At 40.8% G+C, this 22,306-nt stretch overlaps 1 protein-coding gene across 1 annotated transcript; it reads left to right on the top strand.

Annotated features, from left to right (window-relative positions):
• The first annotated feature begins 361 nt into the window (after positions 1-361).
• COPS7A (COP9 signalosome subunit 7A) lies at positions 362-10,998 on the top strand. The gene is made up of 8 exons (XM_081940787.1): positions 362-446; positions 1,316-1,521; positions 3,334-3,409; positions 4,136-4,224; positions 4,481-4,683; positions 7,355-7,460; positions 9,782-9,933; positions 10,130-10,998. Exons 2-8 carry the CDS (start codon positions 1,360-1,362, stop codon positions 10,167-10,169), a joined length of 828 nt encoding a protein of 275 aa, XP_081796913.1. The 5' UTR covers positions 362-446; positions 1,316-1,359; the 3' UTR covers positions 10,170-10,998.
• Positions 10,999-22,306: the final 11,308 nt, after the last annotated feature.

Genomic DNA, 22,306 nt, shown 5'->3' on the forward strand with positions numbered 1-22,306 from the left:
GATTTCGGAAGATTGATTGCTGGAGACGGTGAATTAAGTTTCGACGTTGTATATGTAACGCGGTGAAGGCCAGGCACCAATGAACAAGTAAGACTTCTGGCTATTGCGGGGCGTGTAGTCAGAAAGGCGTTTCTGCTTTGAGCTTGGATCTCGGGGAGAGCTGAAAAGGGGGAGAGTGGCCCGTGGTCGGCATACGGCTGGCAGCAGCGGTAGCGGCAGCAGAGGTCCTCGGCCCGAGGTTAGCGCTAAGACTGGCGGGGAGAGCCTAGCAGCTGCTTAGATAGCTTTCGCCGCGAGGCCCGCCCTCCTAGGGGGGAGCTGGCCAATGAGAGGTCAATGGGGCGGGGTTTGAGGGGCAGCTGTGACGCCACCAACCCGGAAGTGGTCGAGAGCTCTTGGCTGGAGGTTTTCCCAGCAGCCGCTCCCAGCGGGAAGGGGACCCTCAGGTAGGCAGCCAGGAAGGAAGGCAGGCAGGCAGGCAGGTAGGCAGGCAGGGACAGTTATGGAGCCCGGTTAGGCGTTCCTGGTGGGGAGAGACGCAGCAGCAGAGGCACTTTCCTTTGCTCTCAATCACTCTCTCTTTTTGCCAACGTGACCTGAAGATGGGTCTGGCTTTCCTGGACCGGCTCTCGTGCGCTTCTCTCCTCTTCCCTGCCGCAGCTTCTCTTCCGCTGAAGCTGATCCTCTTCTCCCCTTGTTTTGCCTCCTGTCGCTTCGTTGCTCTCCGTTACCTTCTCTTTTCTGGCCTGAGTCCGGGCCCTGCTTACCCTGACACTTAGGCAGAATCACACTTGCTACATTCATGCACAGCCTTGAGTCAGCACGTGTGTGCCCAGAGACATTCATCTGAACGAGGATAAAACAACTTTGATTTTTGGGAGAGAAAATCCTAGGAGCGGATTTAAGGAAATTTAGGAGCATCCCCCCTCCCGCTACTTAAAAAGTGCTGGAATTGGCTTCCTGAATATCAGGAATTGGCTGCTCCAAAGTGTATTTCTGTGTCTCTGTATGTTCATATATAGTTAGTATGTATGCATGTATGTATGTATGTATGTATGTGTATATGTATTTATTCATTTTTTAAATATATGTGTGTATGTGTATTCATAGTCTGATAACTGCATTTCATAGTACCGTATTTTATTGTAGTGGAGCTTTTTGATCTTGTGAGCTGCCCAGATCCTTTATTTGTTTGCTTGTTTGGCCCTACATGATGTATAAATAATATAAATAAATATCCCAGTGGTAGAGTAATTTTCTATTGCTCCAGGATAATATGAGAAGCTCCAGTTGTTATACTTATTTATTCCTTTAGGTGGTGGGGACTGCAAGTCCTGCACCATTCTGATTGCTAGCCCAATGGCAGCCGAAGTGAAGGTGTGTGGGCAGAATCAGGAGCAGTTTCTGCTTCTGGCAAGATCTGCCCACGGAGCTGCTCTGGCCAGCCTCATTCATCAAGTGCTGGAAGCCCCCGGTATTTATGTTTTTGGAGAGCTGCTTGATATGCCAAATGTTCAAGAGGTGAGCACTGAGACTCATGGAATGAAGATCTTAGTGGTATGGTACAGCCTTCCAAAGGCCTGATGGAAAATAGCAGGTCCTTGTCCTATCTAGGTTGATATGACCTCTGGTGCCTCTGTTCTGCACCTGTTGCCTTACTATTATAATGACTTTAGGATAATTTGAAGACACAGATTATGCTTTAAAACGGAACCATTGGTTCACACATCCTTTGAAACATGTATTTCTGCTCTATAAATGAGCAGCTTTAGATTTCTGTCTGACTTCCTTTGACAAATTTTTGTGTAGCAGTACTGAATGGAGATTAGTCGTCTTTCTATTGAAGCTCTGAATAAAATTGCTTTTAAGTGAATGCTTTTCATACTGAATTTGGTAATCCACGGGGTTCCTAAAGTCATTTAGGATTTTTCTGGGATTTAATCATTCAGGCTAAACAAAATTGCTTGATCTTTCTTTATGATGAATTTTAAAATGCCAGTATTTATTCCATAGAATATATAGATCTATCCAGTACCACCTTTAAAAATGCCAGTATTTATTCCATAATAATATATATATTGTATACAATATATATATTGTAATAGATCTACCTAGTACCACCTTTAAATTGGATGTGTCTCTTTGAATGCTTCCCAATCCTCCATAAAGACATGAATCTCCCTAAAAATGTATACCTTTAATTAAAATATTTGGTGATTGCATGATGGAAAGAAGTGTAGAAAGAAAAGTAATGTCATAGGCCCTTGCACGGAGTTCCTCTAAATAATTTTTTGTTCATAGGCCAATTTTTCTATAATTAAAGAAAAGCTTAAATTAGAATGATAATAAAGAAGGAAATATTGTGGGGCCCTCAACTTTATTAAAAATATGAAAAACATGATCTCTTCCTTCTGTCATGAAACAGTGGTTTGAAATCTGTGGTTCCCAAACTAGCAGCCCAGGTGAATTTATGGAGGAAAATAACCCTGTATTTCACTTAGGTGATTTATTCAGTGGAATATGGGAACTTAAAAGGGTGCATGTTTTAAATCTTGCTTTTGTGAAGTCTGCCAAACCTCTGAATGTCAATGACCTGAATAATAGACAGATTTTGGTGATTTTTATAAAATTCCTACCTTTTTTATATAACACATATTTTTTTGAGAGAAGCCAGATGGAGAGGTAAATGTGGTTCAAAATTATCCAGTAACCTCCCTTTATGTCTGAGAGACTTTTTTTTTCTTAGATATTTATGTTGGATTTTGAGTAAACTGCAGCATTCTCACCACAAAAGCACTGCACAGAAGGAAGGAAACAGGCTGTTTTAAAGATATTCCATGAAATTGTTTGTACTAACATTATACATGATTATACCATTTGGGATGACAGATGGAGGCTCATAACATTAAATAGACCTAACAATAACAACTCTCCATATATAAAACTAGTGTTGTATGTCTTAGAGCAAACAGGCTAGAACATTTTTCCCTATCCAATATTTTTCTACATTCATGTCAGGGATTTGTAATCTTAGGCAAAATAGTGCATTATATCAATTCCTCCATAATTTTCTTGAGTGGTACAGAATGGGCAGAGGCTCACCATATTGGTGAAAGTCAGATCTATTGTTTACCTGGGGTGTACATGTTTACAAGGTGGGACACCTTGCCCGCTATGGGTTTGTGTTTTCTATGTGGGGGGAAAACAAGAGAAAATTAAGTTTCTTTAATAACTAAACAAAAGTATTCTGGTGGGAAAGATTCCATGAACCAAAAAAAGTTTTTTTTTTAGTCATTTCTCAAATAATTGTAGTTATTTTCTCTCCCTCTACAGCTAGCTGAAAGTGAATTCTCGCCTGTTTTTCGCCTGCTTACAGTCTTTGCATATGGGACGTATTCAGATTACCTGGGTATGTCTTATTTTCTCCTTAAAAAACAGGAATGGCAGAGAAAATTGCCAATAGAGATGGAAGAGCCAAGAAAACAAAAGTGAAGCAATGCTTCAATCGCAGGGTTTGGATAATATGAAATCATTCAGTGCTGAAGCCCTCCTCCCTAGGGTTAGGAATTATGGACTAAACATTTCATGGAGTTGAGAAAGAAACTGCTGGACATTAAAAGGAAACTGAGGGTGGCCCATAATGTGTAATTGCCTCACTCCTTTGATCGCGCTTTCCGTAGTCTTCTGTTTATTATCCATGATCTTTGGAGGATGTCACAATGGATGGAGAGCATTTGTGGTGCATAAGGAGAGGCCACCCTGCGCTTGGCACCAAATTTTTATTTTTACTGGGAGAATGTGGTCTCAGAAACAAGTCTATTGGTTTTGAAAATGTCTAAGTGGCTAATTTGTATGTTTAAACTCTAGACCCCCAAAGAAGGAAGAATTTGTATAGGATTACTAGACATTTGTGTAAACGCTGTGCATGTTGTCTAAGTAAATTTTGACTGTTTGACTTAAGGTTTCTATTCTATTTAAGGAGGAGAAAAAATGAGGCTGGATATAGAGTGCCTGAATCTGTCATGAGAAGTAGAGAAAAATTGGAGGAATGATTAATTGTATAAAAAGTGGACGGGATCTTATCCAGTGATGCTAGTGAGAATTTGAATTCCTTTTTGTTTTGGTCTGTGAACAGCTGAAGCTGGGAATCTGCCTCCCTTGACAGAAGCTCAGAAGAACAAACTACGCCACCTGTCTGTGGTCACCTTGGCTTCCAAGCTGAAGGTAGCATAACTATCCTTTTCTTGCCTATTCTGCTCCTTGTTTAACAGGGGTATTCAACCTTGGCAACTATAAGCCTGGCGGACTTCAACTTCTAGAATTCCCCAGCCAGCTTTGCTTATGGGAGTTGAAGTCCACCAGTTTTAAAGTTGCCAAGGTTGGAGACCTCTGGCTTAGAAGTCCTCTTGAATTGGGTGGCTAATGAATGCAAGCAAACTAACAAATGCCATACTTGACACCGGCTTGTGTGTTTCCGCAGTGCATCCCCTATTCTGTACTGCTGGAGCAGCTCCAACTGAAGAATGTGCGGCAACTGGAGGATTTGGTGATTGAGGCAGTGTATGCCGATGTTCTCCGAGGGAGCTTGGACCAGCGGAACCAGCGGTTAGAGGTGGATTATAGCATTGGCCGGGACATCCGCAGGGAGGAGCTCAGTATCATTACCCGCACGCTCCAAGAATGGTAAGGAAAACTTTGAAAACTGGGGAGGATCTATCTTAACAAAGGCAAAGAAGCCCAACAGACCTTCTCAGACTCTGCTGCATATGTGGATAGAAATCAAATGGGTGCTGATCCTGGGGCCCCTTTCGGGACTGCAGTCCCCTAATAAGCATCGCTCCACTTGGCAAGGATGAACAAAGAGCTTTTTATCACTTACATAAAATAGTCCTCATTTAATAACCCTAATTGGGATTGGCAACTCTTGTCATTAAACAAAACCTCAAGGGGCCCGCTCTGCTTATTGACTGCAGTTCTAGCAATCCCACCTGTTGTTGAGCACATTGCACATTAGGCGAGGATTCACATAGATCTTAGCCAATTTTGGAGGAGGATAAGTAATTGCCTCCACTTCAGCTTCCTCCATCCACCCAGCTCTGCCCTTTTGACAGCCGCCACCAGTTGCCTCCCACTGCCCAACCCTGCTTGTCACTGTATAAACTGCACCACTGCTGGGCGGGTTCTCCTTTCGCGAACTAGCCAGGCCACGTTTTTGTGCATCAGCCAGATCCTTCTTTTGCACTGGCCACCTTCTGGATGCTGGCCAAGTCTTTCCTCCTCAAAAGGAGGCCCTGGCCAGTTCCTAAAAGAAGGACCCCCAGTGGCATGAGGCACAGCACAGAACTGTCTGCCTATAGCACTCACCCGCCAGTCTGTGAAACATTTCCACAGCACATCCCCTGTCCATGCAAAGGATTTATTTATTATTTATTTATTTATTTATTTATTTGTGCTTCTAGACCGCCCCCTCTCCCAGAAGGGACTCGGGGCGGTGTACAGTCCATAGAGAATATCACAAAAATACAATAAAAAATTAAATATTAAATATGTACAGTTTGGAGGAGGTTAAAATGCAATTAAAAGAACTGTACAAAGCTGAATAAATATAATTTTTTAAAATCCCTAAAACGGACACAACAGATTAAAAACCCTAAAATAACCAGATAATAATACATTTGCCAGGAGGGACAGTTGTAATTATGCCAGGCCTGCTAATCGGAACAGGTGAGTCTTCAATTTTTGCCGGAAGGAGCGGAGGTCAGAAGTGGTTCTAATGTCGGGGGGGAGGTCATTCCAGAGGGTTGGGCCCATCACAGAGAAGGCCCTACTCCTTGGTGTCGCCCGTTGGCATTGCCTAGTGGACGGCACTTGGAGAAGTCCCTCCCTGTGTGAGCGAATTGGCCGCAGGGATGTATGTGGGAGGATGCGATCCCGCAAGTAACTAGGTCCCGTGCCATGGATGGTGAACCCAGCGGAGGGGGAGGCAGGCCAAGGCAATGATGAAGATCAGGTGTGGGAGGGGGGAAACTGGTGGCAAAGGGGACAGTTGTAAATCTAGGTGGGCCCTTAATTCAGTACTGTTGTAAGTTCAAACGATCGCTGAATGAAAGGTGGTTAAGTGAGGACCACCTCTATGCAGTATTAATACCAGGATTTTGTGCCCCATTAATTGGTCAATAGGTTACACCAATTAACACATTTTTTTTTTACTTTTATGAACCTTAAAAGTGGGATAAGAGGCAATCAGGGACTTTGAAGAAATACCGTATTTTTCGGAATATAAGATGCACCGGAGTATAAGACGCACTAAGATTTTGAAGAGGCAAATTAAAAAAAAGTTTTTGCACTCTGCAGACCTCCCCAAAACAGCCCATTTTTCACAAAAACGGGCCCGTTTATTGTCAAAAAAAACACCATGCATAGCCTTTATGAGGCTTATAGAGTGCTCCTGGGGGTAGAGGGGCAATACTGAGCAACAAATGGCTTGTTTTTCACTCATTTCCGCCCTCCCCAGCCCCCAGGAGCACTCTGAAAGCCTCCTAAAGGCTCTGCACGGCCATTTTGGTGAAGGGGGCAGGGTTTTGGGAGGCAAAATGCTGTATTCAGTGTATAAGCTGCACCCAGATTTTCAGCCTCTTTTTTTGAGGGATAAAGGTGCGTCTTATACGGCGAAAAATACAGTATTCTCTGTTGATAGGCATATACCTCCCCTACATAATGTCTGAGTTTTATCAAATGTTGCAAAGCATTGTAAATAAATGTTTCCACAAACTAGAAGTTTGCTCTTAGGTCCAAACACTTTTTTTTCCTTTTAAAAGTGAAAGATTCTTTACATGTTTCCTGTACCTCTAAAATCTTTGTATACATTCAATTTGATCCTAATCTTAGGAACATACTTTTCACTGGTGGGAAGAGAGATGTATGGCTGTGTGGTGATCTTGCTAAAGTACAGATGCTGTGGAGACAGTTTCATTGTCCCAGGACTATTTCTCCCACCCCTCTCACTTCTTCCCTGGCTATGAGCATACTTTTTCAATTGAAGTCTCTCCAGTGGGGTCTACAGCATAAAACACAATAATGCTAAAATGCACCCACCGAGAGACATCATCATCAAGGGAACGCTGCCATTAAGTGCTTGGGTCTCAACATCTGACGCAAGCACTAAAGTCATGAGATTTGCATGACATTATCATGCACATTTCCTTGTTGGTTCTCCCATCCACGGATGCCCATGAGCCAGTCTTTCTTCTGGATCTCCCAATCTCACGATTTATGAGCTTCTGCTAAATGCTGTTTGCTCTCTTAGTTGCTTTGTTGGTCTCCTGCTTGTTCAACTTTTACTGGTCCTTCCCAGGTGCCAGGGCTGCGAAGTTGTCCTTTCAAGCATTGAAGAACAAGTTAGCCGAGCCAATCAACACAAAGAGCAGCAGCTGGGCCTGAAGCAGCAGATTGAGAGTGAGGTGAGGGGCAGGGCTGCAACGCACAGCTTCCCCACCCCCACCCCCACCCAGCTTCCGTCTGACTTCACCATTACACCTGGCAGCCTCTGCTGGTCTTCTACATTTCTGCTCTAGCTCAAGTAGGCAATTTGTCGCCACCTGTAGCCTCCAGAGGCTCATTAAGATTGTGCTCCTGATATTCAACAAGGCCATTTTCTATCAAGGAGGGAAGCTGATTTGGGAGCATAAACTCTACCAGCAGCTTGCCAAGTTCAGTTCAAATGTTTTGGGTTATTGCCTATAAACCCTTAAATGGATAGAGAAGACCTGTTGTAAGTCACCTCCTTCAGAGCGGTAAAGTGGGAGGGCCCTCCAAAGTAGGCATTCTTTGGGTAGCTCCACTCGTCTGGAATAGCTTCCCCCCCCTTCCCCCCAAGGAAGGATAGCTTGTGCCCCCTTTGCTTTCCAGAAGGTTGTAAAATCCTGGCTGTTCTGGAAGGGCTTTGGATTTCATTATTATATTTATTAAGGCCTAGTATGTGTGCTACTATTATAATTGTGGTTTTATTATTATTATTATTATTATTATTATTATTATTATTATTATTATTATTATTATTATTATTATTATTATTATTTCAATTGCTATGTCATTTTGTTGCTATTGCCCTTGTGCTGTGTTTACAGTCTTTGAAATTGAGGCACGTGTAATTAATAAACATGCCTCCAGTAGACTTATCTTGCTTCCTTTAGATGAGATTAATTCCTGCAACAATAGACTGAAAATGTCAATTCCATGTTTTCTGTATCTGATGTTTCTTACTTGCTGCTTCATAGATAAATACCACTTCTGACTCCCATGTAAGGCATTTTCTTGTTTCTGTCAAGTCCCAAGATATAACATGATAAAAGTCACTTCTCACAAGGAGTAAAACTGGATCTAAAACTAACCTGTGAATATTGTCTTTGAAGAGATGATTATAATACTTATTTTATGATCATCATTCAAATCTTACCAAAAATATTTAACATAATATTTTTGGAAGTGAGGTGCAGAAAAGTCCTCTTGCTCCATTCAAAGCTATGTTTTTTTAGCTGATCATAGCAACTTTAACCTGGATGATGGACATGATTAGATTTATTGTTTTAAAAAAAACTTTGTCCACCTCTCCAAGGAGAAGATTCTTTCTTTCATTTTTACATGGTTAATTTTAGCCATTTAATTCTATACTGAATGTGGCAGAACCTTTAATTATTACCAAGCATTACCAAATTATTCCTTTTGCTAATTGTTGCATTTTGATGTGCATCATTATTCCAGGCTTAGAAAACACTGAAAGAATAAGCAGAGGTGTGTTTTCAGAATTTAGTAGGTTTTAAGAGAGCAAAGTGTGCATGTGGAGTTTTCAGATATTTAAGGCATTTATTTTGCTTGGCCATTAAAGCACCTAAAACCTCCTCCCAGAACCTGCCATTTTTTGGAGTGTTAATGCTTGACAAGGCATATAAAACCCAGAGCTGGCCTTGAGCCAATGGAGGTTGTCCGGATGCTATCGGTATGGACCCTTACCCTAACCCTAACCTTGTCTGCTTTACATGCTCGGATAAAATTCTTGCCATATGTAGGAAAAGAGTAAATGTTCCAGTTTAATTCTCCACAAATATACCTTAATTATTAGAGGTCTGTGAGGTATGGAATAAAGTTTGTGATTATTATTTGTTCAGAAAACTGAGCATGATACAACTCTATTAATATTAAAAATAAAAAAAAATACATTTCATCTGAGCAATATTTTATTCTCCAAATCAATACGTAGCAGAGTCAGCAAATGCTTTTATACAATCAAAGTGCCTAAGCCTTATTTGTCTGGAGAAATTAATTATTTGTACTAATGAGCAACGTAAGAAAAATATTATTCTAGATACCTGTAACTTCCTGGCTCATACATTTCATTCGTTTGTTGCTTGTATTGTGTATCGTTTATAATTTCTTCTTTGTTTCTGTGCTTTGTTGTTCACACCCAGAGTCTATTAGCACTGGGGTGTTTTACAAGTATTGTTCACAAACTGGATGAGTCAGCAGGAGGGGGAGAGAAATCTCAACAGCGTGGTTTTCATAATCACACCCTCAACCCTCCAGTTGAATGCAGCACATTGGGAGGCATCCACTGAAACCTTGGCGAAAGGAAAAATCCCCAGATGGGATTTTTAAAGTAAGACCTGGATGGAGGCTGCCCAGTGAGATTTTTCCAGGATGATTGTGTTAGGGAACCCTTCCTGTCTTTGGAGCTGGAACTGCCTCTTCCTTGTTTCTTTCCCCTCATTTTCTTTTCACCCGGCAGGTGGCAAATCTGAAGAAGACAATTAAGGTGACAACAGCAGCTGCAGCAGCAGCAACCTCTCAAGACCCTGAGCAGCATTTGTCAGAACTCCGGGAGCCTGCACCGGGTACCAACCAGCGCCAGGCTAGCAAGAAGGCCTCCAAGGGCAAAGGGTGAGATAGCATCCCAGTGAAGGCTGGCTATTGCTTTTCTGCCGATGGGAGAGGAAAGCAGAGAATTGCCGGAGGTGTTTCATCAGTCCCTTACATTGGGGCTCTAGCAATTTATCCATAGAGTCTCTAAAGCCCTTCCTTGCCTTGAGCATTCGGGCTAAACGTCCTCATTCCAAGACTTTCTTCTTCTCTGCAGGCTCCGAGGCAGCGCAAAGATCTGGTCTAAGTCAAACTGACAGAACTGCTGGCTGGGGAGTTGAAACAGGTGTCCCACGTCTGGTGCTTTTCTTCTTCAATCCAGATGTATTTCTGTGCAACCTTGTCCCCGTGTAAATGGCTCTGCCTTCCCATTATTTTCTTCTTGTGTTCCTTACAGCTCCTTTCCCCTGTTCCTCTCTGATAATCTTGCTTATACCTTTTCTATTTTGAATGCTACTTCCCCTCCCCTCTTCTCTCTCTCTCCCTCTCTCCTTCTCTCTCTCTCCTTTTGTTTTCTTGAATGCATTTTTAAGGCAGCCATGAAATGGCTGATGTTTAAATTACATTTGCACCAACAGATTGTTGTGGTAGCCTGTGTGGAAACAAATCTGGCATCAAAAAGGACGCTTAAATTCTCTGAAGAGATCCTGGGACATTTGCTCGGAGGCATAAAGTTTGACATCTCAGTTTCCTGCTTTACTGGGATCTGCGAAAGGGAGGAGTGTTTGTGTGAGTGTTTGAGTGGATTGTTTTTAAAAATAGTATAAATATATAAAGCAAATAAAAAAAAGTGCAGACCTATTTCCAGGAGTGTCTTCACTTTGGCGCCATGCTGGTTTGTTCTGGATGTTTCGGTAACTGAATTAACAGAGTTGGAAGGGATCTTATAGGTCATCTAGTCCAACTCCCTGCTCAAGCAGGAGACCCCACACCATTTCTGACAAATGGCAGTCCAATCTCTTCTTGCTTACAGCTTTGGTGGGACTTTCTTTTAGAGGGAAAATAATAGGAGAAATAATATATAAGATTATGATTAGCAAAGAACTGTAATGAGAAACTTGGTCAAATAAAAATATGTAATACATCCTCAAGCTGACTGCTAAATAAAAACTTTTTTAAAAAAAGGGGTTCCTGGAAATTACAGGATATTAGTTTAATAGGATTCTGGAAAACTGGGATTTTCTGTTTGAGCAGAGTTCCTGTGTATGCCAGACCCTGATTCATGCTGGGCTTACAAAGGCGATCTGGAGTTACAGGATTGGAAATCCTAAGTATATTTCTCTGGGACTAAGTCATTCAACTCAATGGGACTCAGTACAAAAGTAGGAAGCATAGTTTCTTTTGACTTGAATCCAGTGCAAACGCTTCTATTAGCGCATTTTGCTTATTGGGTAAGAAGGGTAGCTTAATGGCAATTTATGAAGCACTGGAAGTCAACTAGTGTCTGTAAGTGTTAAAAATGTAGGGAGAAAAATCATTTTAGAGGCGTGGGCTTTCCTAACTGTCTTTGGAAGACAACCTTCCCTTCAACTAGCTTAAATGCTGCCCAACTAATATGTGGATATATTTTCTTTTTCTCCCCCAAGAAAGGTAGAAGGTGTGGGAGGAGATAGTATTGTAAGAACTAAAGAAAGAGAAGTGCAGGTGGGCAGCAATGACAGTGAGAAAAAAATATATATGAAATTGTTTCAGCTGTAATCTTTGTTTTTGGAAATTGTCAAGAAATATGAAAAAGAGACCCAACAAATTGCACAGGGAGAAGATCAGAAAGATATCAAAGCTGGGCTAAGCCTGCTTATCCACTGCTAAGACAGACCTTCAGAATTCCCAAAGCTAGGTTAACTTCTTCAGATCAGTGATAATATTCATTCCTCCCTTCTGACTCAGGAGGAAAACACATTACTATGAAAAACACTGTTACTAGAATCTGCCTTTACTATGCTTCAAAAACAGGAGTGGTCAGTGTTCTATCCTACACACATTGGAATATGGGGAAGTTTTAAGGCATCCCTGAAGTCCCCACCCCTCACATCAAGCCATGTACCACCAGGAGCTGCCTCTGATTTTTTTGGGTGGGTGGGAATAGCTCAGAATCCGTATAGCTCAGAATCCGTATTTTCTGAACTGAGTGGTCACTTGGGGACTTGGTTCAGGGCAGGTAATGATAGAAAAAGTATCTAAAGAAGGCTAGACAGCTGCTAAAAAGGTAAGACATGGAAACATTGACTGATGTACAGAAGAGGTGCTAAACCTTGGGAACACTAAAGCTATTGGTGGGTTAATTTAGTCCAGGTTATTCTGCAGTATGCTGGGATAGAATTGAGCTTCAATCAACAGGAACTCTTGCCCAGGCGGCAACTATAGGTCCTTCAAGGCTTTGCAAAGAGGAGGCAGAAACAACGTCCCCCCAAAAACTGCACAGCCCAAAAGTCAAAGTAGTTTCAATTCTTTCAAGCACTGGTAGTTCTTCCTTGTTATTTGCCACAAGTGGGTGAGGCAGTACCCTTTCCCCAACATTAAAAATCAAGGAGCACCAGGCTGTGTCCAACAAGAAGTTGTGTAAAAAGATTGGAATGTTTTAAAGCAGTGTTTCTCAACATTGGCAACTTTTAAGTCCTGTGGACTTCAACTCCCAGAATTCCCCAGCCACTGGCTGGGGGATTCTGGGAGTTGAAGTCCACAGGAAGTTGCTATGGTTGAGAAACAATGCTTTAAAGGAAAAGCACTACTCCAGATAATCTTTAAAACATTAGGGTGGGGGTGGGTGGGGAGTACATGACTGAGAATGGGAGTTGCCACCCTTCTTCTGAATGGGAATATTGATCTCATGAAGACTAAATGTTCCATTAGCTTGATTAAGTTGATATGATATCCCATAAATGCACTATGCTCACATATACAAGTTGCATCGGTGATGTATCCAGTCCCTCGAAAAGCCATGGCAAAATTGGCCATGGAAGTGGTTGTACCCAGCCACCAGATGGGAAGGGATGGTCCTGCAACAGGATAACTGGGGCCCAGCTAACCCTCCAAAGCCTAAGAAGTTTTTCTGCTACCATAGAATGGAAATACTTTTGCACAACTTCAGTGTGGCCCAGCTAGCAATGAGATGGCTAATCTGTTGGGAGGACAAATAAATAATAAGAAGTCTTCATGCTACAATTACCATGATAGAGGCTATATTTGTGCATCATTTGGTAAGAATGGAACATTAATCTTACGTCAACCTTTTGGTCCCTTGAATCTGAACTGTTATGAAATGTGCCAGGGAAAACCAGTCTTTTCTGAAAACAGATGTAGGTATTTGTCTCTGGTAGGCAAGTTATAACACAAAAGGAAGCAGTGTGTTAAAGGAGAAATAAGTTTAAATTCCTATTCACTCCTAGGCACTAGATGATCTTCAGCTATTCAATAACTCTCTTAGCCTAATGTTCTCAAAGGAGTGGTGTAAGGGCAAAACAAAATAATGATTCTGTGTCTTGCTGGTTTTATTTATTCATTAGTGTATTTATTTTTACTTGCAAGCTTTTCACTCTGCTTTATCATCCATTGCCCAAAGGCAGCTTACAGTAGAGAGGCAAAAGTTATAACAGTACTAGAGAATTTGCAGGAAAAATGAGGCAGCAACTATTAAAAGCAATTAAAAATAATGGGAGAGGAGAGAGTGGGCCTTTCCTTCAGATCTAATGTGGGTGCCTGGTGCATGTGAGGAAGGGAAGGGAATTCTACCTGCTGTGGGCCAGTAGGCTAAAGCTCACATGATAGGAGAGAGAAGATAGTCCTTTAGATACATTATGATCCTAAGTCAAACTGGCTTTAAAAATACCTTTCTTCTATTTAAACCTGGATTAGAAACCTAACATGGTATACGTTGAGTAATATGCATGGCTGTCCATTCCAACAGATTAAAGAGAAATTGCCCTATCCCTAGGGCTTGATGTAAGGGCCATCCACATGGATTACCCACTAACTGGGAAAACAATGTTAAACAATCACATTGAGATAGCTTGAACAGAGGACATGCCCCTTAATTTGAGCCTATCTTGGCTTTGGATAAGATTGGCAGTTGCCCTTTTTTTCTCTGGCAGGCTTTCATTTGATCTAGACAATGTCTGTGCTCCAATTGATCACTCTATGGATCTGCCATTATGTCCATTTCCTGATGCTCATTTTCATTATGGCAACTGGGGAAAGGACCTGTATAAAGCCTGCATCCCACAATGCTTTGCAATTATGCTTTGTAATGCTTCGCAATACGCATCTTAAGCTTTATCTGGGTGAGTTGCTTCTATGTCTCTTAACCGATGAGTCTCCGAAATATTGGCTCACCAGTTTCTACCTGCACCAGTGAAACAGTGGAACTTTCTTTTTATCCCCCACCCTGCCCCCTGCCCCGCCAACCCCAGCTTTGTTTAAAACGTGAAATTGAGGAGAGTTCTACCAGTTTCATCTTTCAGCTGCAGTGATGAGAAGAAAAATAAAAGCTGGAGATAATTTATCATTAGAAGCCCATGGTCACTTTGGATAGTGAGATGGGCAACATATACATTTAATAAATAAAATAAATGTACTAATGGATGAGTGGGTGCACTGGATGGCACGGTACAAGCGAGAATCCATGGGGCAGGGGAATCAAAGAAATAATCAATGGAAATCACATGTCCTGAAAGAACCACCTAGAAGAGCGGTGTTTCTCAACCATAGCAACTTTAAGATTTGTGGACTTTGATTCCCAGAATTCCTCATCCAGCATGGGTGGTTAAGGTATTCTGGGAGTTGAAGTCTAGGTATCTTAAAGTTCCCAAGGTTTGAGAAAAACTAGGATTGTTTTCCCAGCATGAGTGGAAGGAGCACAGAAACAGAGGAACCCACTGATTAGAGGCTTTGATACCGAAGGCAGAATACCTGGCCAGTATCATTGCTAATGCTAAATCATAGAGTGAAATCCAGCAGCATTTTTAAAAAGCAGCAGTGTTATCTTTTGGAACCACTCTTGCTAAAAACTTCCTCTTATTAACAGCTACTTTGAATTCCAGGCAGTATGCAAGTCTCTATGGCATGAGTGAGTGAGAGAGAGAGAGAGAGAGAGAGAGAGAGAGAGAGAGAGAGAGAGAGAGAGAGAGAGAGAGAGAGAGAGAGAGAGAGAGAGAGAGAGAGAGAGAGAGAGAGAGAGAGAGAGAGAGAGAGAGAGAGAGAGAGAGATGCCTGGCCTATTTATTTAATATAGTAAGTGAGCAAGCATACCAAGAACATTTTGCAAATCTCCTAATCCATTACTTTAAAAATACATATTACATTTTTAAAACACAGGACCTAACTGACATTGGTTTATCTAGTTTCATGGCCAGTCCAATTAGATAGCAGAAGACTGCAATGCCAGAGAGTTAGAATAAGATTGGGGTGGGGGAGAAATCTGAGTTCAGTAAGCAGAATTCTTGACAACAAAGGACATACATTCTTAGTCAAAAGAAACACAGAATTGTCTTTGCCTAGTAGTTAATATAAATGAAATAATTCAGAATCATCATTCATCTTCCTAGCGTTATTCCACCAGGTGCAGGGTCCACTTTTTAGATCGACAAATGCCATCTTGCATGATCAGACATAGCATCCAGGTTGTATCTGCATTTCGATGGATATCGTAACCATTGGTTATGACAAACAACAACAACAACAACCATTGACCTGATGTTAGTTTGGTCTGTGTTCAGCTCAGCACCTCCCTGGCGGGTGGGCAGTATTCAGCAACACCACTAGGAGGAGCAGACCTCACTGCCTACGTCAGAATGCCCTGGGAATTTAGAAAAGAGAGAGTTCAACTTCATCACCTAATGGACATCTAGATTTTCACAGTCCAGGTGTGAAAGGCCTCATGTTTATACCCTTGGTTACACTGAAATAGGAGGCTCCCCAACTATCCATTTCTCTGGTATTATGTACCGTATACATGTAGGGCTTGTGCTGAGGAAAATCCTTGCCTGCTGGTGAATGCACCTGTGGATGACTAAGATTTCAGTTCAATCCAGTTACTTTATTAGAGGTCATAGACCCAACATGATGGATTATCAAGAAACATGAATGCAAACTATCCATCGTTCCCTCCTGTTGCCTGAGGTAAGGGCTATTAATTATAGTTGTTTTAAATCAATTTGCTTGAAAGACTATGTCATCATCATTGGTTGTGAGCAAGCTCACCTGTCATTTCTCTTGCTTCCTTTGAAATGTTAAAGAATCAAAGAACAATATGTGGCCTTGTTTGATTCTCTCTTTATTATTAATACTCCGGGTACATTAGAGAAAGCTGCTTTTTGATGTTCCCAATTCATACGGTTCCCTTTCATGACAATAGAGATGCTGCAGCAAAATTTCCCAGATCTTAACACTGCCCCCTCCCTCGTTTTCTCTTTGTTATGCTCCCATCCTTGCATTTGTATCCTTCAGGACATAAATGCTCTGCCTCAGTGCTGTTTCCCGTTCTTCTATTGCACACCAGACCAGTCAAAGCACCATCTGGAGATTTGGGGAAATGACACAGAGCTAAAAGACAGGTCCCTGTTCTGCTTAGCATATTGTGTATTTGAGCTTAGGGTGGCTGTTGTATTTCAAGGGATTTGGGGTTTAACTTAATCTAATTCTATTATGAGTTGATTCAGTAATCTGTTCATATCCCAGCTTGATCACAAGCTGCACTGTCCTCTTAAGAAAAGTGTGCTTTGGTGTATAAAGATACTTATGTTCCTGTTACATGGCCCAAATAATGCTTTTCAAATTCTATAATCATGGAGCAACCTTGGATATATCCATGTAGCTTTATTGGCAACAAATTGGAAGTGGTTTACAACCACTAAACAAATTCAATGGGTCACGTGTAAAAAAACCTTGTTTTGCACTGATAAATAGCCAACATGAAGCATGAAAATCAACCATATCATATCTTCTTTTAAAACATGCCTTCTCCAAATTCTCACTGCCCTATTTTGGAAATGGGACTTCAGTGGGACTTCTGGTGAGGATTCATGGCGAACTAAATGTCTCCAAAGGAGCAGAGGCAGCATTGTGGGGAGAGCGGCAGCCAGATGGGATTTTCTGGCCAGGCAAATCTCTCCAAAACAGGAGAGATTGTGAGATTGCCTACTTATATTATGCTGACAGCTGCTCCTCAGGAGTAAATTGCAGCAACTAAGGTTTCTGCAGCTGGCTGGTGAGTTGAGTGACTGAGAGTTGAAGGATTTCCACCAAAGCTCATAGCTGCAATATAGCCTTATGCACACGAAGATCTGTTGAGCCACATGTCTTAATCACTTTGCTTCTTAATTGCTTTCAATTATTAAAAAAAATTCAATCAAATGTTTTCTAACATGCACTGGGTGAGTTGCTTTTAATCCTTAGTAAAAGAAGTTTTAAAGATAAATTTAGGGACATAGAAACATTTCTTTTTTGGGGAATAAACAGCAAAATGGTGATTAGAACATTGATTTTGGAAAATTATAAATAGGCTAAGGGTCCAGATGGATTTGAAATAACATTTTGAAATTAATCATAAAAAAACTTCCCATGGGAAAATGTTGTTGTTTTGGATTCTTGTGTGAGGATGGGAATTTGAATGTTGGATATTAGAGAGAACCACAGGGACTAATGATTACAATTAAAGGAAAACAACATTTACATTTCACTTATTAACACAACATGGAACAAAATACTTTTATCACTGAAAGTAATTTGTGAGCAATGGATTAAGAAGCTAATCTTAAAAGTGTCTGCCTTTGTAGACAGTCTTTAAAAGATGTTTTGGAAGAGGAACAAGGTTTACTGGATAAGATTGCAATTGATCTGAAAATGGACTTAAAAATGAATATAGCAAAGAAAATGATATGGAAAAGGTATTACATTGAATATACAACTGGAACTGGCTGATGCTTTAATTATTAAAAGGGATATGCAAATGCCTGTAGGGAGAATCCCCCCCTTTTAATATAAGAAAAGCCCCCATATTAGCAAAGAAATGCCCCCCTGAAGAAAAAGACACCCCCCCAAGAAAGGGCTTCCCTGAAATAAAATCACTCAAGCAGCTGGCCCTTGTGAATGAGTCATAACCTATTCCATTCATACAGAAAACACCTACAGATTGATCGGATTAAAAAAGCAGAGAGACAAAGACACCTAAAATCTACATTCCTCACCCAGCTCCAAGGACAGAGCAGGACCTCTCAGTCACAATTGGAGTCCGGCAACAATAATTAGAATACTAAAAGAACACACTCAAGCACAGATTAAAATCAATTAAATTAAAATACATTTCACAAATACAAAACACAAAGCTGTAGAATGACATAAACACCCACCCATTGACCAGACTGTCAGCTGTCCTAAAAGCTCAGAAACCTTGAAATGTAGATCAAATGTTCAAAGAGAAAAAAGAAAAATAATGTTTCCAAGCCTCCAAGCCTCTAAGTGGCAGTGTTACTTCTTTTTCCTCTGCTTTTACTCCCCTCTCTATATTCCAAACTTAGGGAGAAAGGTTCTTAGGAAAAAAATCCAATGGAGCGTTGAAAAAAGAAAAAGAAAGAAAATCTTAATTAATAAGTATTAAAAAAAATAGAAGAAGAAAAAAAAAACCGGTCCAGTTTAAAAAGTAAGAAGCATTTGTAAAAATTCCATCCATAAAAAAGAAAAATTAAAGAAAGATAACGCAATAAGTTTGACCCAGGCTTAATATCGCCGCTTAACCTCTTCTGTCTTCAATTTTAATTTTACTTTTGATCTTTTTGGGTGTTCTCTTCTCTAATAATAAAATTTATCTCACCAATTCGACACATTTTCTCTCCCGCTTTGCTTCCATTCTGGAGCTGTCCCAACTTTCAGCAGCTTCAATGGCTACTTCTCTGTAGCCGGAAAAAAGGGCTTCTCCTGGATCTACCAGGGACTTTGCGATGTCCCTGGGATTGGCAGGATGTGCCCTTCTCTATCACCGTCTCTACAGGATGGTTTAGGTCCAAAAGGACCATCCAGCAGCAGAGATATCGACGGCAATCCTGAAGCTCCAAGGTTGTGCGTTGTATCGTCGCGACGTCAATCCCACCTCTCAAGAAATAATTTCTTGTATTTTAGGAGAAGGTGATAAGTTACTAAATTGTTTATACTTGTGACAAAAATGAAGTCACTATTTTTGTATATATATTTCCTTTTTTTTTGCTATATTCTTTCAGTTTTTCTATGTTACTCTTTTTTCTCCATTATTTTTGCTTTATTTTTTTTTGTGTAATAAAAATATTACAAAAATGACACAATTGGAAAGTCTTAAATAGTGAACTCAGTTCCCTAAATCTGTTTGAATGTACACTGAAGAAAAGCATGTTCTTCACAGTAATGTTTTAAGAATGATCTGATTTAAATGACAGAAGTATAAGCGCCACACCTTCCTTCAAAGTAAATCTCTTTGTCTTTATTATGACCACTGAAAAGCAAATTAAAGTCAACATAATAAAAGCATAAAAAACAAAGTGTGGGGACCCATAACATAGGGAAGAAATCATGGACGTTGTCTAGGAAAACAATTTTATGTGTCTGTATCTTTGCATCAGTTGTGACTTCTGGCACCTGCCCGGACAAGTTCCTGAAAGTTTCTTGGCAAGCTTTTCACAAGTACTGCACTTTGCCATTGCCTGCTTCCTGGGGCTGAGGGAGTGTAAACAGTCCAAGAACATCCAACTGGAATTGTACGTAAGGGTGGGCTAGAACTCTCAGTCTCCTAGTTTCTAGCTTTAACCACTGCACCAAACTGGCTCCCTAGAAAAGCAATAAAATGCTTTACATTCTGAAACATTTCTTTCAATTCAGTAAGAATGAATATAATATTTGTTGAAGTACAATCAATATGAATAACAGGATATTAAAAATAGAATCCAAGTGCTAAGTTCAAAATGGCAAAATTAATAAAAATAAATAAATAAATAAAATACTATAATTGTATCTGTTGAATTATTATACCATTTAGTGAATAGCTAGGGACATGATTGATTGATTTTGACTCCTAGCAACCACATAGATTTTTTTCCCATGATGATCTATCCCTAACCTGGAATTTTTAGGCCTTTCAAATGGCATTCCCATTGCCACTTCCTAACCTGCTTCTTCAAAGTTCACAGTGACATACGTTTATGTGTATGTAAATAAGTATAAGTAAAATCTTTTATTTGTCAGTGACAAGCAAGATATAACAGGAGATATTACCTACAGTAGATGCAAGGGAAGAAGAAACACAGGAAAACAAAGTACAATAAAAGCAGTCAACACAATATGTGAATATAAACTATTGAGGAAGGTTTTTTGTTGATAGTTCATCATCTTGGAAGAGTCTTTTCCAGTTGGCATAAAAATGTATTTGGCTTCAACCAGTAGCTTCCAGTATAATTTGAGACCATTTCCTGAAGAGAAGCTAGACTGAGAACCCTGACACAGGCCCATCTAGGGCAGGGGTATCAAACTTGATTTCATTGAGGGCCACATCAGGGTTGTGTTTGACCTTGAGGGGGGCATGGCTGGGGTGGGTGTGGTCAGCTCGATATCACTTGTATCTGGGGCGACTGTGATGGCTCGAGCGCTCTGCTAGTGAATACAGACTCCTAAGCTCCGTTTTCAGCTGAGACAGCTTCCTGAAACCCTCTGCCAGAGAAAACAGAACTTGGGATGTCTGCCCATGGCCCTTGTGAGCGCTGTTTTGGGCTGTGAAGCCCTCCTGCAACTCTCTGCCAGCAAAAATGGCGCTTTGGAGGTCCGCATTTTCGCTGGCATGGGCAGTCCTGCGGGCCACATCTAAGCACCCTACGAGCCAGATCCAGCCCTGGGCCTTGAGTTTGACACCCCTGATCTTTAAGGGACTTGCCACCCACTTAATGGTTAATGTCACAAACCCAGAATTCTTTGACCTTCAGAGCATCAACATATGCAGAAGGTTTTGTCAAATAATGAAAAATGTTAGGACATCAGTTGCACCTCTTACAACCAGTTCCTGTGGGCTGCTTAGGGCAGACTTCCTTGCCACCCAGTTGTTGGGCACTGCCCTTTATGGTCAATTTAATCTAAGATGGTGCAGATTACCTGGATTCCACAGCATTCTTTGTTGTTTGTTTCATCATGGGAAAATTGCAGTCTTTTAACAAAGGAATATTGATTTTCTAATCCTCTCACCCATGAGAGTCAGCCAAAATCTGACATCACTGAGCATGTCCATCTATTTTGGCTTGAGCTGCAAAAGAAACTGGATGTGATGCTTGTGCAAAGTAAGATTTTTTTTCTTTTTCTTTTGCCAGTAGATTTTCAATTTCTCAGAAGATCAATATTCCAATAAAGTGATGTGGGGGGGAAAAGTACAACTGCCCCACCCCAAAAGTTCTGATTGACTGATCATTGGGGCATATGACTTGACTAGGATTAAGTTGAAGGTAGTTTTAATGTGAATGTGAGCATTGTCCTAAATGATGGCTTATGGGGTTTGTTTATTTAATACAGGATCATTGCTCCATCAGGAGACCCATGGAAAAGTAAACAAGTAAATGTCCAACTACCCATCTAGGCAAGATGATGTACAAGAGAATGCCCAGAGTCTTCTTAACCCTGTCTGGCCTCATATTATGGAGAATAACTTACAGTTTCTTATTAGAAGATAATGTAGAGTGGAAGGGGAAAGGACACCAAACCATCCATCTATCCTGCCCTTAAATCTTTACAGGCAGTACCTCTCTCTGGCTTGCTTGCTGAGACACCTCAAAACTCAGCTGTGGGGAGATTGAGGTGTAAATTATGTCAACATACTGTTCCGAGAATGGGAAGGGTACTGGTTGATATCAAGAAATACCCTCAATATAATTGTGGCACTAGCTAATCTAGAAGAGTCAGCAGCTGGTGATATAGATAGAAAATTGCCAAATTCTCTGTTGATGCTATAGAGCAGATGTGTATCTCACCTTGGCAACTTTAAGATGTGTGGACTTCAACTCCCAGAATTCCACAACCAGCCATGTAATGTAATGCGAATTATCCAAGGCTAGTAATGAAAAGCTGAAAATATCTGGAAGCATTTCTCCAAAAAGTGTCCTGAACTCCCCACTGTTTAAGAAGTAATGTTTCCTTATTTTCATAGAAAAGAAAAAGTAATAAGTTAGAACATGCGCATTTGGTGAACGTGGAGTAGAACATTGGGAAAATTCTTTCCAAAACCATGTTTGTGCGCCTTAAAATCTTTTTTTACTCCTGACATTTGTCTTTACTACTCCCTGCAATTTTCTTGGTAAGATTTTGGAAATGGTTGCCATTGCCTGCTGCCTATGGCCGTGTGAGCATGATTGGCCCACTGACAAATTCCTCATTTTGGAAAATTCTGAGTCAATTATTGTAT

Source organism: Natrix helvetica, assembly GCF_964273705.1.
Source record: "Natrix helvetica genome assembly, chromosome: 2".
In the NCBI taxonomy this organism is placed as follows: Eukaryota; Metazoa; Chordata; class Lepidosauria; order Squamata; family Natricidae; genus Natrix; species Natrix helvetica.

What these genes read in the sequence shown, in the direction of transcription:
- COPS7A (XM_081940787.1), top strand. Translation starts at nt 1,360, where the DNA reads ATGGCAGCCGAAGTGAAGGTGTGTGGGCAGAATCAGGAGCAGTTTCTG. An exon ending in ATATGCCAAATGTTCAAGAG is followed by an intron (nt 1,522 to 3,333) that starts GTGAGCACTGAG and finishes CTCCCTCTACAG; the next exon opens with CTAGCTGAAAGTGAATTCTC. An exon ending in AGCAGCAGATTGAGAGTGAG is followed by an intron (nt 7,461 to 9,781) that starts GTGAGGGGCAGG and finishes TTCACCCGGCAG; the next exon opens with GTGGCAAATCTGAAGAAGAC.